Source organism: Calidris pugnax, unplaced genomic scaffold (assembly GCF_001431845.1).
Source record: "Calidris pugnax isolate Ruff unplaced genomic scaffold, ASM143184v1 scaffold206, whole genome shotgun sequence".
Classification (NCBI taxonomy): domain Eukaryota; kingdom Metazoa; phylum Chordata; class Aves; order Charadriiformes; family Scolopacidae; genus Calidris; species Calidris pugnax.
The window spans coordinates 2,554,826-2,570,574 of NW_015090957.1; the positions used below are offsets into that span (position 1 = coordinate 2,554,826).

Below are 15,749 nucleotides of genomic sequence, written 5' to 3' on the forward strand. Positions count from 1 at the left end.
TTCTCAAGGTGGCAGCTGAACCTACAGAGAAGCCCCTGCAGTGAGCTCAGATCCTTTCAGAGAACATTATTCCAGCAGAGGTGGCGATGCATATTTCTCACGGTGCAGTTTCACGATATAAAATTCAGTGCTGCCAGGAAAATAGTCTGTCACTCCCTTCCACCTCCTTCCATGTGCTTCCGGCCCTGACGCTGGTGTCAGACAGCTCTGTGTTTCACAGAGCTGAGTTATGCCAGACTAAAATGGCCTTGTAAATACTGTATAAGGAAGGGTGCTCTCTGGTACTCTCACCGACAAATGGGCTACTAAATGTCAAGATCAGCATACAAACAATATCCTGTCAAGGTGAATCCCATAGATCCCAAATTAGTTTGAAAACTGAATTCTAATATACCGTCTGTTAGCTGTGGAACTGAGGTTTTTTGCCATATAAAATGGTCACAAGGTAAATTATTCATGCTTTTTTTCAGTTCACTGTATTAGAATGTCAGTCATTGCTTTTCTTTTAGCCTGAATATTCTCGTTGAACAGCAGTGTGAGCCATCCATACTGCTAACCCAGAATCACTTTGCAGATGCAGAATAAAACAGGGGATGATCAGTGTTCTTAATCACTAGAAAATGTCTTCATAATCACATTCCTGTTGAGCTTAAGTGGATCCATTGTGGAACTCTATTTTAGAAGTGCTGAAAGCTCTTCATCAGGAGAGGAGCTTCATTTGTATTGCATACGTGGTGTGACAAGAACAAGATTACTTTTGAGGGTTCAGAGTTGGACTGGCGAAAGTGTACTCTCAGCTACGCTCCAGAAAGAAATACCAAGGTCAAATATGAATGATGTGTGCTTCTGTTATTTAATTGACAGGTCAAGACACTTACATATAAGCTTTTAAAATGTCTGTTTTATTATTTTTTTCTTAAATTTCAATTGAGGCCATTTAAGAAATGGGTTGTGCACAAAGATAACACTAAAAAATAGAAGAGTTATATTTCTGCATTGCTGAAGATTAGTGAGAGGTTATAATTTGCTTTGGGTATAAAATCTGAATAGTTTTTCAGTATCAGTTACTTATCATTTGGCTAGCTTCAAAACCATTTTTATGTTGATGAATAATGAAGTAATTAATTCTAAATTTTAATTTATAGCTCATCATTTGTGGACTGGGAAAAATTGATGTTAACGACTGGAAGGCAAATACTAGGTTAAAACACTGTACCCCAGACAGCAACATTGTGAAATGGTTCTGGAAAGCTGTGGAGTTTTTTGATGAAGAGAGGAGAGCACGACTTCTCCAGTTTGTGACTGGCTCCTCCCGAGTGCCTCTGCAGGGCTTCAAAGCACTACAAGGTGAGAATTCTCCAGAAGGGACTGCGAATCTTTACTGGGAGGGGGCCATAGGACACATCACAGGAACATCAGCTGCACAGGAGCCTGATTGGCTGCAGTGAGACTTCTTACGAGTAGCTTTTAATGGTCTGATGGAGAACAATCACAAATATTACCTTGTTACTCAGCTGTAAATGGCTCTTTTGTTTAAATTATACACCTCCTTCCCTGGCAAGAAGCTCTGAGCAGAAGAGATCTTAGTGTGGTTCTCCTTATGTTTTCTCTGGAAGCCTGTTTTTTAATTTCTGTATTTCACAAGCGCTCGTCACCTGGGACCAGAAAACACCAACATGCAGCATTCTGTGATTCTGACAGCAGAGGCGCTTCCTAACGCTGACTGCTTTTATTGTGAGAGCCACATAATCACAGAGGGATCGGAAACAATCACCTTAATTAGCGACCTGTCTTCTGAACTTCGGTCAAAGCTCTGGGTCTGTTGTCGCAGCTTTGGCCACAGCCCATACTGCTCTGTTAATGCAAGTTATCCTATTTTACCCTCTCCCAAAGACAAGAGAAAAATGCCCAGGGGAAACGTAAACACAAATGCTATGATAACAGCTGCCACACAGAAAAGCCAGTTGCCCTAGAAATCTGTTTTTCTTCATTATAAGACAGAAGGCCTTGTTTTCTTTTTCCTCTATTCTTGACCTCTAAAATATTAAGGTACGTTAGAAGCTCTGGAATATGGAGTTTTTTAAGACCCCAGTTACTTTAAGCAAAGTATGATACTTCAGATGGTAAGTGTTTAACATTGCAGAAGGTGGAGGCAAACCATGTAACTCTTAACCACCCCAGAACAGTTACAAGTTAAATTTACCCCTACTGTACATAGGGGATCTCTATGCTCAGATTAATTTAACAAAATTATAAGATGGTATTTTGATGTGTATTGAATTTGTATGGAATCGGCCACTACTTCTTGTTATAAAATGACAGAAACAGTTGTGTAAGTTTAATGCTCTAAGAAGGGTGAGAGAAATATATAGTGCACTGTGTAAAACAGGTATTTTATTCGTTGTTATCTTCTTTATCTTTCAATGATTTAAAGAACTGGACAGTTATCCTGTGTGGGTGGAGAGGAGGAATCTGTCTGATAAGCACAGTGAGGTTTTTTTATCCTGCCTGTTTATGATTTCTCCTTTCTTTCTGCACAGCTTCTCTTTTTATGGATTTTAGTTACTTTTATGTTGTTGCAGTGCAACGAAGAAATTTCATGTTATGCCATACAGTAGTAGTACAGATCTTTTCTGGATTTTCAGGTGCTGCAGGCCCACGACTATTTACAATACACCAGATTGATGCCAGCACTAACAACTTGCCGAAAGCTCATACCTGGTAAGACTTTTTCAGACCTCTGTTGCGATCTATAGAATAAGGTCAATTTGCTGTCTCTATATTTTGAGCAGTCTCTTTTTTGGTTGTTTTTCTTTCCCCCCATCCCTCATTTTCTGAGATAATAAACACTATCCATTGCAGAGTAGTAAAGGTGCGAAAACTAGAGATTGCTTTTATATCTGTGAAGTTCTGTTGCCCTTGTTGAGTATTGTTTTGTCACTGTTTCAAGCATGATAAATGAAGTGTAACAGAGCTTTGCTGGGTGATGCCTGACATTCTGGGGAGCTGAGACTGTTCTGCCTTCTCTCCACAGCTTTAACCGAATAGACATTCCTCCTTACGAGAGCTACGAGAAGCTCTATGAGAAGCTGCTAACTGCTATTGAAGAAACGTGTGGGTTTGCTGTGGAATGACCCTTCACAGCCTTCCCCAAGACTCTATTTATACTCCTGTCAGCCAGAAAGCCCTTCCCTCAGCCAAGACTCAAGAAATGCTTGAAATACAGGAAACTTTCCCTTTTCTACACTAGGACACTGGGAGGGAAAGGACAACTTTGGAATTTTTTTTTTTTTTTTTTTTTTTTTTTTTTATTTCAAGAAAATAGGTTCTGTGGTTTCTGCCATAGGATCATTCAGCTGCTATTAAAAACTAGTATCTTGAACATACAGAATGCTGACTTTTCCTACATTTCAACAGTTAAGCAGTATTCTATACTTAAAGACTACTACTATTTTTGTAATAGGTAATCTATTATATTTGCCTACCTGATTTCTATTCTCAGATACCAAGACACAACTTCAGCAGTCGGTACAAGTCATGTTTCAGCCTGTTTTAGATGTATGATACTGAACAGCATCTATTCCTGCTATTTTTGGAAAAAATATTTTGGATTATTCTAACTTTGCATAAAATTGGCTGAAAAAATCATTAATCTTTTTAATTAAAGCCACTTACATGTTAACTGCGTTTTCTTATAGTAAAACATTATATTCTGCAATGTAAATTCGAACTTAAATGTTACCACAGGGGGCTTTTTTATATTTTTCAGGCATGAATTACAAATACGATGTTTTGGGATTCTATTTATATCACGTCAGATTCCTTAAACAAATTTCTAGTGTGAGTGACACATACTGTATTTGGTACAGTACTTGTGTTGAAATGTAGAATAGACCTTTTTTAATGAACAGTAGACGTTTTGATTTTTTTAAAACAGCATTTTTCTAACAAGTGTGTCAAGAGTATTTTTTGTTGCTTTTGACTTTAAACACTGCATTTTCCAACTTTTTAAGTGTGCTGGTGAGGTGACATTTGACAGCAGAAGCCTCTCAGCAGTTCATTTCAGAAACCATCCTGTCCAGTCAACCAAAGTGTGTTTGAATGCAGCCAAATCACATTCTGTATTTGTTGATGCTAAAGATATATCAGGTAAAACATGTTGTAATCTTTGTCCAGCTGCTCATGACATGTGGGTTTCAGTTACAACTAGGTAAAAACGGTGTATGAGCTGAAATATGTGTAATGTGCTTTGCAAATGAGGTTTTAAAAGCACATAATTTATTGATTGTAGGGATGGAAGTAAGTATATATATGAATTATAACATGGGTTGATCTCTTCAAAGGGGAAATAAAATGCACTACCGGTAGAGGGAACTGAACTTCGAAGTTAGTTTGACAATTCTCAGTTAAGATCTGTCTGATCTGCTCGTGGTGGGTAGATAAATCAGTCTGCTTAAGAGATGGTGGCATTCTCTTCTCAGCGGTGTGAACATTTGGAATAAGTAGCTGTTTTTTTCTAATCAGTGGTGCATTTTGTTAATTTAGGTTATGATTAGTCATCAAATCTGCACTATTTTTACACTGCTAATGAGAAGAAAGTCAGGGGTATTGAAAATGCTGAAAGAATGGGATGTAAAGAGCTGTTCCATCTTTGCAGTGTAAGTCTCACAGTGAACTGGCTAATTTTCTGTCTGTTCTGTAGAGCCTGAACTTAATTTTGTTCTGCCAAATCTGACTGCTGCAGTGAGTAAACTACTGCTGGATGTTGAGTATTAGGATAGCGGGCAATGGGCTGCTGTTGTAGAATTGTGGTAAGAATCTGATGAGCCAAATCCACATGCTCCTTTTATTTTTTTTTTTTTTTTTATTTTTTGTACAGCTGTTGCTGGAAGGTTTGTTCTAAGAGACGCTTCCCATTTGGGGCTGGCTGCAGGGATGAGGCTACTTAGGGATGTAAACATAAAGCTAAGAAACTTGCTTTGACAACCAGGTTTGAAATATGTCAGACCCTTTTTTTCTTCATTTCAAGGGCCAATTACACTCATGTACAACAGCCATTATTTTTGCATCTCCAGCTGTCATCCCCAGTGCACGGCTTTCAGATAGTCCTCTTACCAGAGAAGCCACCACCACATCTGGCCAGGTTGCCTGGGAGAGCAAAGTAGATCGTTGGCCAGGGTTTTGTACTCAGTTCTGCTGCCTGCGGCTGGGACCACTGCTTCAGACGCTCCTGAAGCCTTTTCTCACATCTCCCACACTCCCCCCTGCCAAGTTTTGAGGTGTGCTGTCAATTCTGTGTACAGAGACTTCACAGGGACAGGTTCTTTTGACCCCTTTACACAGACAGTGTTGGACAAGTGGTTCTTTATTCCCCCCCCCTGCTCTTGCTCAGGCTCTGGCTGCAGCCTCCCTAGTCATGAAGCATGAAAAGTGTAAAATGCAGCTTGATCCAGCCTTTGGGAGAAGCTGGTACTCTGGTAGGTGATTGGAGGGGAGAGTGCTCTCTGCACCAGGCAGCCCCCTCAGCACTGGCTAAAAATCTGTCTCTGTTGTGGCTCCTGACCACACCATCCACACCCACCTCCCAGCAACCTTCTCCCTGTCAGCCCGCTTGGGCTGGTAGATTTTTGAAGGCACAGTTATGGCCACCCTTATGTCATAAAAGCTTTTTTGAGGAGGAAGAGATGAGCTCTGCAGAATATAGACTCTGACTCAGCTGATAACTACCGTTCATTTTCACAGCAGCCTTAGCAGTACGTCTGTTCTGCCAAACATTTTGGCAGGGCATAGTTGGTTTTTTTTTTTTAATTGCCACAGATAAATATTGAAATTTAATATATTATAGGCAAAAGTAGACAAATCTACATTTGAATTTCCATAGCTGACAGATGAGGCTGAATATACCAAGTATCTTGAGTGCCTTTCTACCTTCCTAATGACTGAGAGCTTTAACGAAAGCACCTCATCAGTTGTTTATCTGAAAATGTTAAAGGGTTGATTCCTTTGCAAAATTTTGTTTCGAGATCTTGTCAGCTACTTTCCCCTCAAAAAGGTGCTAAGCCTAATATTGCATTTTAACCTTGGACTTTTCACCCCATGATTAATGTGAATATTTATTTCAATGTGTCCCTCTTACTGGGTTTTACTTTATCCAGTCTTTAGTTGTTTTAGAGAGATGTCACATCATGGTTTTATGCTGTTGCTTTTCATTATGAATGTTTAATTATGAACAGTGACTTTTGTAGATTTCAATATACAGTACACAGTTGAGTTTCAGAGGATTTAATTTCTCGGTGTAAAGAGTTTTGTAATGGTGCTTTGTACAGTATGTATTCTAATTTTTTTTGCACATAGTTTCAGTTTCCCTAAACTGATTTATTTGTACCAAATTTTTGTGTTGTACTAAAGTCCAGAGCACACAAGCCGTTTCTTAAATTCTTGGTCTACAACACTACGCCTGTATTGAATTTCTGGTGCATTTAAACTGGCTGCATTGATGGAAGTAAAGGCTTTGCTTCTATATCCCAAGTCTGCATCATACAGCTTAATGTAGCATGCTCTGACTGCTTCAGATCTTAAACAGCACCACACAGTTATCAGGTGCCATCTATTGGACTTCACACTATGTAGTAGGTTTCTGGCTCTGCCACATCCTCAGAGCTTTGTCTGTAGTTGTAATTAGTTAATACAAGTGTAATTACTCCTCCACAAACTGACAGTTCTTAGTTTATCATTTCCATTGTATTTATTACAGAGTGTTTTAGCATTGCTATCATTGTATTTTCACCCAGCTGTTACATGAGCTTTAACAAAAAAAAAAATCTGTATAAAGCGGTTTTTAAGTACTTAATGTATGTACCCATGCAGAAATTGAGCAATAAATTGTATGCTGTTTGCACTGTCACAGCATCAATGGTTTTAAAAATTTTAAGTTTTTCTTAATTAAATATTTCCTTTACAATGTAAGAGTATCATTTTTAAGTAACTCTGTTTAAGGAGAAATTGCTCAAAATTTGGTGTCTTTCTGTTAGCTAGAATAAGGGTTGTGTTAAATGTTCTAGTAATGGCGTCTCAGCATTGGTGAATGGATGTCTCCTCTCAAAATTCAGCAAAGCTAAGCCATCTTCCTGAAGGGAAGAAAAAAGGTAAATGGTAAATACTTGTTAAATTTGATCAACTTAACTGGTAAATATTGTTTCTTAGATAAAGACTTTCAATTAGCCTGGCTTGTAGCAGCTCCCTGGAAAGGATTGTTAAGAAAGGCCGGGTTTGGGTTTCTCATTTTGTGGAGGTTTTTCAGTGTGTGTGTTTTGGGGTTTGGTTTTGATGGGGGTTTTGATTTTTTGTTTGTGTTTGGTTTTGTTTTTGGTTTTTTGCGAGGTGTATCATGCTCTAACTGCTGTTTTGTTTAATCTGTAAAGGAAGCATCTCCAGCTGCTGGGGGCTTTCTTGTCTGCTTATCTCTTTTTTTTCTTCCCAATCCATGGATCTTAATTCATTGAGTGTGATGTCAGTTCCACAAGTGACACCATCTCGTGGCAAGCTTTAAATATTGTATATGCAATGCAATTAATTCCAGTATTTCACACATGCAATTTTAAGCAAGAGCTCTTCTATGAGAGCCTGTTTAAAATGACACTTTAGTTGACCCTCATTACCAAGATAAACTATTTTAAAATAGCAGTTTTGTCAAGCAGAGAATATATCAGTAATGACTTGGTTTTGTGTGATCTGTTCTCAGTTTAAGTATTCATCCCTCTGTGTTTGCATCTCGTAGGGCCCATAACGTGTGGCTGCTGAAACTTGAATTTTCTGCTGAACAAAGTATTGTTTATAGCACATGATGATTCTATAAGAAAAAGGTGTAATGTCTTTTGTCAGCTCCTACTCTGCCTACAAACAGACCTTACACCCTAAAGTAAGGTTAAAGCTGAACGTTGGAATTTTTAATCATTATTTACTCAAGCTTCACACTGACAGAAGTAGAACTAATCTGCTTCTCTGTAAAATAACTAAACGGGGTACTAAATACAAGCACCCTTGCAAAACGTCTGTCCAAATAATCTGCTTTTAAGACCAAACATGCTAAACTACTGTGGTTGTTATTGCCCATCTGTTTGTATGTGGCATTGCTGTGACTTCCTTTTGAAACAGTCAGTGGAAACAAAACTTTGCTTGTTTACACATGGGCTACTTTTGAAAACCCTGTGTGAAATCCAACAATTGAAATACCTACAGAAACACCTACAGCACATACATGCATTACTACACCCCTTTTGAAAATAATTAGGAATGCTGGCCGCAGGTCCTTCGTAGGTTTCAGTTCTTGCAGAAGCTTGTACTTTACTGCTTTAAAAGAATTTACATTGTTTCCTACTTCAAGATACTTTCAGCTATATCACTACCATAGGAAGTAGTACTTACATGCTTTGCCCTTAACAAGCCAGCAACACCAAAACTGCAAACATAGAATAAGTAGCCCTCCCTTGGTTAACATATTGAAAATACCAATTTTTATGTCAGCTTTATTGTAGACATTCTCTAACTTGTCCTTTCACAGGAAACTTGAACCACAGATGTTCTTTTAAAGATCTTCTTGTTCCAAGTTTCCCAATGCAGTAATTTCTGGCTAATGGTGTTAGTGTAGCTTTTTGACTCCAGCAACACCAGCACAGCCATAGGGGAGGCTTAGCATTCAATGTTCCACTAAGATAACTCCAGTAATCATCCCACTTCCTTTGTGTGCAGCTCAACATTATCTCAGCCTTGCTAAGAAGGTAGAAAGTAGTTTAAAAACTTTATTGGTAAGCAATAAAAGTACTGTAGAGATCCCAGATCCCAGCAGCTACACCTCGGCCATCGAAGTGACAGACCAGATATTTTAGAGGAAAACACAGTCACACATCATCTTCCTGTTCAAGCAGCTCTCAAAGACTCTTATACTCCTGTCCAGAGAGACTGTTTCAGTGGTACTTACTGTAAGTCTTACAAGAAATGGCTTTTGCTGTACTGGAAGGAAGCCATCTGAAGTCTGGATTTCAGTCTGTCTGCTTCCAGTTCTTGAAAAAAGGTGTCATCATTATTTTGCATTATTGCTGCCTGCAGTTGCTCTATTTCCTGTTCCATCCTTGACCTCAATTCTCTCTTTGTTTTCTGTAGCATCTAAAGGAAATACAGACATTAGTCATAGCACATAAAAAGAAAATACAATTACAGAAAATTACAAATACTTACTTGTGCTTGTGCTTTCTCTCTGGTTTGGATTTCTTGGCGTTCTTGAGATAAAGCTTCTGCTAGCATGGAAAACTAAGCATAACACACGTTTGAGTTGAACCAATTAAAAAAAGGAAAGACTTCTAGTGTGAAAAAACCAAAACTCCTGTCTTTGCAGATTAAGCTTTACCTGATCTTTGTAATAGTTCTCCATAGACTCCAGCTCATTCTGATGCTCTCTCCTTTGCTCAGCTCGCTTCTCTTGAGCATACGCTCTCAGGTCCTTCAGTCTTTGCTTCTGAATTTCTAAGCCTTCTTCAAATAAGTTTTTAAATATCTGCATGCAATTAAAAAAAGCAAACCTAAAGCCTTCCCAGAAGCTTTTAACATTTACATTTTTCAGCTGCTTAGTCTGTTGATGGAATGGTGATCACACGAAGAGAGGTCATTGCCCGTGAAAAAGTAGAGCTATGTATCTGGTAATGGTGGTAGATACAGCTGAGCTGTATTTGTATTACTCAGCTCAAATTCTGATAAAGTAAATTTTTCATGTCAGTTTAGTCATCTGACTAAGAAAGGAGCAAGAACAGCAAATGTATATTACATTTTTAAGATCACTTCAGATAACCTGACAACGCAAGCCAGAGCCTCTGCACACGTGCAAGAAATGCAGCCTGTGCTCAGGCTTTCCATTTATACAAAGGAACACTTACTAGCTGCAGTGCTGCACAGCTGGAGGCAAACACTTCTCAAATCACCAATAGTGGATTATGCACTAAACATCTAGTCTTTTATTTTAAAAGGTAAGAGTTGTGTATCTGCTCTTGCAAAGTGTAATAACTCTACTTGCTTTCCTTAGCTCTGATGTCCAGCCCTAATTAGAGATTGTATCTGCCAAAAAGTCCACTTAGCTTTGTTATTCAGTTATATTTGTTAAACAGTCTTTTTGATCAGTTTCCTTAACTTAAGATTTAGATTGTTTTCTTTGGATAGTAACTGTAGGAACAACCTCTTAAACCTACGGTTTCTGAAAATTCATTTCCCCAATTTCTCATGTTACCAGTCCTGTTTTTCCATACTGATATTCACCCTTTTTCTCCATCTCTTAACCCCCTAAAGCACCCTTTCTTGTTTTACAGTGGTTTGCCCTAAACTGTATCAGCATTTCCAAAGAAGGAACCTTTTCTTCTGAGGCCCTGACTGACTGTTTAATGCTAGCTCCTACGTTCACTTAGCATGCTCTCTGTCTGCCTGTACCAGTGTTTACACTACCAGAGTTTGAGTCCTTAGTGCTGGGCTTCAAAAAGAAGAATTCCACGCTTGCAGAGCCAAGACATCTTGTACTTACCCTTTCTTCCTGTGTCCTAGCCCGCATCATCTTGGCACGCAGCTGAACCCGGTAATCTTCATAATATTTCCTAGCTCGAGCAATCTGCTGGCGTTTCTCTCTCACTTTACTCTGAGCCCATTTCTGTCGGCAGATACGTTGCTTAAATTCTTGCTAAATGGAGAACAGTAGCTGTCAATACAGTCAAAGCTGTCAACCAAGCTTCCAATAGATACTGCCGCAGGCAATGCACATAAATAGGGTCCTTTACTAAGGACCTTCTCCCTACCTCAATTTTACATTGCATTTATGGTTTAAAGCTTTAGACACCACTGATTTAGAAAAACAATGCCAACCAGAGCACTATATAATTAAGGAGTCAGCATTGCCAAGGTAGCTGGTGTTTTCACCAGCAACACCGGGAGCCTGAAGTGTCTCCTCCGGGCACATTCTTAGAATTTGTTTGCACTTTTGAAGCAACAGTGCAGTGTAATAATAATGTTCATTCCCGTGACTTCTGTAGCCACACAGCAAACAGATTACATGGCATTTGAGCCCATGGCTACAAAAGGCATAAAATTGTTGTAAGATTAAACGCCACTTTGATGGACCAGGGGATATGCATTGAAGCTAGTTCAAAATGAAACTTTTGTCTTATATAACAAATATCCTTCAAAGAACATACCAGTCTCTTGTTATGGTCTTGATCTTTTTTAATAATTGCAAGAAGCAGCTCATGCTTCTTAAGGGCTTGTTGAACCTGGAGGTTTTAAAAAAAAAAACAACTAATTACTTCCATTGTTCTGCAGGACAGGCAGTTGTGTGCATCATTTTAATCATTGCCCTATAGTTATGTTTTGTTTTTTATGCTGAGAGTTAATCAATTTTTGTATCTCATAACTAATTCTTAAACTAAAAGACTGTTCAGAACAAGCATTTGAAGCTACAAAATGCTTTCAAAAAAGCAATAGCAATCCTAGGCAGTACTAGATAAACTACTATTAAAAATGAACATTATATTCAAGTGGGTGGTAAAAAGTTGAACCCATGTGTGTAGATGTGTACATCCCTATTTAACTAACCAAGCCTAGATACACATCTTCTTATACTGTGCTTTGGGTGTGCACATACCTTATCTATGCTGCAGACAGAGTCGGGATGATTTTATTAGTACTTTATTATGCAATACAAACTAATGTCTGTTACCTGTTCTGTGAGAGGTACTATCCCTGCTGGTACTTAAAATGTAAGAATACGAATGCTCACTTCATTTTGGAGTCGTGGTCTAGTTCTGCCATAAGCTGCCTTAAGTTGCTCAGTGTGTGCAAGCTGCCGCCGCCACATTTTATTCATAGTATGGTGGGAAATATGCAGGTGGGGAAACTCTTCCAGTAGCTGAAATAGGAGGTCATCATCTCTTACTTTCACTACAAGGTAAAGACAGATGTAAGCAATAAATTCCTGGAGAATACATTTAGCGGTAAATTGTTCCAGACAGTGTCAGCCTAGGTTATGAAATACTTTAGATTAAACACTATATACAACTGCCATGCCGTTATGATGTCAGCCTAAACCCAGCAGGACATAATATCACTGTGTCAGTGCAGCAGCAGAGAAAATAATCTCAAGTTCTTGTTGGTGGCTCTTTTGGTTTGTTTTGTAGTTTGTTTTTTTTTCTTCCTGCTGAAGAATTGCTTTTGTATCTCAGCCATTATTTCCCTACCACCACCACATGCAATTAAGACAAGTGTCCCCTTCTTTGTTCAAATGGTTCTGACCATCACTAATCAGTGATTTCTTTATCTGTCTCTCTCACTGATTGCAGCAACTAATACAGCAGTAGTAGTGACAGATCCAAGTCAAGTAAACAGATGTAAAATGAACTGGTTTGCAACCAGCTCATTCCCATTACCTCTTTGATCTTTCTGGCTGGAAAAGGTGATGGGGAGATGAAACAAATGGGTACTAACCAAGTATATACCCCTTAAACACTGAAAAAAAAAATAAAATAAGGCAGTGTACCTGAGCAATATTCAGCTCTGTAGGGGATTATACCGTGATCATAAGCATGCACAATGCTGTTTACCAAAACTGAGCCTGTGGTTTGCATGTTGGCTGTTCTTGGAGCATCACTTCCTAAGCAAAACCAGTGACAATGTTGGCTCCGCAATGGCAGGAGCATGAAAGGAAGATGATAGAAATTGACAGTTCTGTTATCTGTATATGGCTCAGCACCAGCCCACTCAAGCTACAGACCCAATTTTAAATCTGATAGATGCTCAGAAAAGAAAAAGGAAAAGACTGAGCTCAGACTATAGTAGAGCAAGTATAGGAGTAGCAGTAATGGAAACAAACCTTGAAAATAATCCTAGGGATTTTAAGGAGGTAGCAAATGGGTTACAGTTTTGATTGTGCATTGGAGGTTTACGTTTACTTAAAGCATTATCTTCCTAACAAAAATCCAGACATATAGAGGTCAGAAGAAAGGGCAAATGCTACAGCTGACTGGTATATGTTGGACTGATGCCTTTATTCTTGGAGTTCAACACATGCTTTCAAAAGATGCCAGGTTTCCACCAAGTATAGTTTTGCAGTTCTTACTTGGAGCTGCTTTCTTTGGCTTCACAGTCCCTTGTTTTGGAATCCGCTGGCTGTATTTGGGATTCTGAGGTGTGGTTTTTCTAGAACAAACTTTCACTGGCTGAGGCATTTTTGGAGGTTCTTTAAAGATGTTTTCTTTGTATTCTTGTTCCTTAGGAGCAGATGTAAAACAGGTGGAGAACAGGTATGAGAAGGGAAAGGCTGAAAGATCCCATAATTTGGGTATCAGAACTTAAATGTCTTTGAAACTTTAGGAAGAGAATTTGGACATACTGAATTGGATTCTCCAGAAGGCCAGAATTTACCAAATGCAGGTCAAGGTTCAAGTCAAGGTTAAGGCTCACTGTTGCATAACCTCAGCTCTTGTGCAGCATGTAACACTACTGCAGCAGCCTTTGGACTGATGTTGCAAAGCTGGTGAAGCGGGACAGTGCAGCTGACCTTATTAGGACGTTATTATTATTAGGTTCTTTGCTGTTCCAGTAGTATGTAAGAAAGTAGCAAAACCCCATATAGATATTTGCCATATTCATAACATTAGACGCTCAGAAATGCTCCTTGCACAAACCCAACTTTTAGAGTACTTAAAAAAGACTACAGACTACAACAATATTAAACAGATTGTGTACAGAGGCTCCGACCTTATTAACCTAGTTGTTCGGGATGTATATCTGTGTGTGGAGTTTCAGCCAATCTATGGAAGCTATCTACTTGCTCACTCAGCTTTAGTTCTTTAATATCTGAGTGTCTGAGTGCCTTGAAGTCACCACCTTGTGAAAAGCATGGTAGTTGTTCTTAATTATTATAGGAATTATTCTTAATACATGGAAGTGCTGAAGCTTTTAAAACTACATGTCTCTTGGTTCTACCCGTGTCAGGAAAAGATGTCGTTCTTTTAGCAGCATACACTGCTGTAACTATGTACAAAACTTGGGTTTGTACCCAAAAGACATACCCGGTGTCTGGACAGGTCATCTAGACCAATTTAGAACAAAACCCCAACAGCAATCACCACAGCACGTCACATACCATTTCCCTGTTGACTTCTCTGAGCTTGGAAAGTCTAAGCCTCTCCTGAGCTTCATAAATTCTTAGTTCATCTTCATAAACTTTAGCGAGTATCTAGAAAATAACAATAAGAGGACTTTTCAGACAAAATAATCAGTCCATATGAGCACCTCATTAACTTTCTCAGTGTATGGGTCAAAGTAGCTTCTTCCACTTTAAAGTCTCTCTCTCTTTTTCTTTTTTTTTTTTTTTTTTTTTTTTTTTTTTTCCCCCCCCCAAAATTTGGGGTTTAAGTCTTTTCCTCAGCAGTTTACAGAAACAAGAGTACGGGATTACTAAAGTCGGCCAGATGCTCCCATTAAGTAAAAGCATTCCGTTCTGATGCTATCAGTATAGCTGTTGGTTAGAATAACCAAAAGGTCTAACCTAGAAATTACCTTTGCTTTTTTTGTTCTTTCACCCCTTTCTTTTTGCAACTGGCTGTGTATTTTCCTTGTTTGGCCTGTTTCATTACTGCGAAGTTTATCTTCCAACTCAGAAAAGAGCTGACGCTGAGATGAGGGTGAGGCTGGAGAAAGGGATCGTGGTCTGTTTGGGTGCCTCAGAGGTGCTGCATCTGTAAGGAAAGGTAATTCACTGAGTATCTAACTTGAAACAAAAAAAACCCCCTCCAGCCAAACATTAAGGAAAAAAAGCCCCCAAAAACCCATACAGCAGAAGAATCAAAAAGTTTAGCACAAATTATGTCATAAAAAGCTAAAGCCTTTTCCTTTAGAATCATCCTTGCCCCAGATCACATTTTTTTGGCTTATGTAAGTAATAGCAAAAGTGCCAGGAGATATTTAAGATGAGAAAGGAAAAAGCAGCAAAGACAATTGAAGGTGGCTCAAGGTGAGAGGCTGTCAATATGTCAGGGTCACAAACAGCTCCATCTTGCAGTATAATTTCATGCATGTGGATTAGATCAAGCTCCATGATAGTTTTATAGCCTGGTGTGCATGTAGGGTGGTTATTAATTCATATTGCTACCAGCACACATACTGCACAGAGTAACAAAGTAACAGATACTTTGATGTAGATGCTGTGTCCAGCACAGAGCAATCTGCAGTTAAGTGTTTTGTGAACAGGCCCTCATTTCAGAATCACAGTCCTATCAATGAGCTTGTAGTCTGTCCCTCCCCCCGCTTACTGTACATTTGTTATTGCAGTTGTGATTGCCTTGTATTTTTAGTAAAGTTTTACCATAGCTATTTATGTGTGAAATGGGAGCTTAATTGTAATTCTGTTACTGTTGCTCAGGTTTGGATCTAAGACAAAATGTAAGTGAACTAACAATACAAAACTTACACTGAACTACTCATAGTTAGTTACTTTCAGCTTTATACAAGAAGGATTTTTTTTTTTTTAATATTCCTTTCCATCTTAATACTTAACTGGCCTAAGAATTGTTACCTCGCTCAGCTTTCCTTTGGCAATAGTCCATGACACTGTCACTGTGCTGAGACAGGCTGTCTTCATCCGCCAGCTCTTCCTCTCTGGTGTGCCCACCCAAAGCTCTCTTCAACATCTATTGGATAGATTTTGGGGGGGGGGGGGGGGG

General features: G+C 38.9%; 2 protein-coding genes across 13 annotated transcripts in view; one reads left to right on the forward strand and one right to left on the reverse strand.

Annotated features, from left to right (window-relative positions):
• The window catches only part of SMURF2 (SMAD specific E3 ubiquitin protein ligase 2), a 65,875-nt gene extending 58,950 nt beyond the window's left edge, over positions 1-6,925 (forward strand). Inside the window, exons 17-19 of the mRNA XM_014952228.1 lie at positions 1,146-1,347; positions 2,646-2,721; positions 3,035-6,925. Of these exons, the coding sequence (XP_014807714.1) occupies positions 1,146-1,347; positions 2,646-2,721; positions 3,035-3,134 (378 nt within the window). The 3' untranslated portion in view covers positions 3,135-6,925. The remainder of the gene's footprint in view (positions 1-1,145; positions 1,348-2,645; positions 2,722-3,034) is intronic.
• Positions 1,338-15,749, reverse strand: part of CEP95 (centrosomal protein 95kDa) — a 24,883-nt gene continuing 10,471 nt past the window's right edge. For 5 of the 12 annotated variants that reach the window (XM_014952222.1, XM_014952220.1, XM_014952213.1 and 2 more), the window contains 11 exons: positions 15,602-15,716; positions 14,587-14,765; positions 14,171-14,263; positions 13,142-13,292; positions 12,563-12,676; positions 11,807-11,967; positions 11,226-11,300; positions 10,562-10,714; positions 9,404-9,550; positions 9,235-9,306; positions 7,137-9,162 (listed from right to left, as the gene is read on the reverse strand). In XM_014952222.1, the coding sequence (XP_014807708.1) occupies positions 8,986-9,162; positions 9,235-9,306; positions 9,404-9,550; positions 10,562-10,714; positions 11,226-11,300; positions 11,807-11,967; positions 12,563-12,676; positions 13,142-13,292; positions 14,171-14,263; positions 14,587-14,765; positions 15,602-15,716 (1,437 nt within the window). In that variant the 3' untranslated portion in view covers positions 7,137-8,985. The other 7 variants (XM_014952223.1, XM_014952224.1, XM_014952215.1 and 4 more) reach the window with 6 other exon arrangements.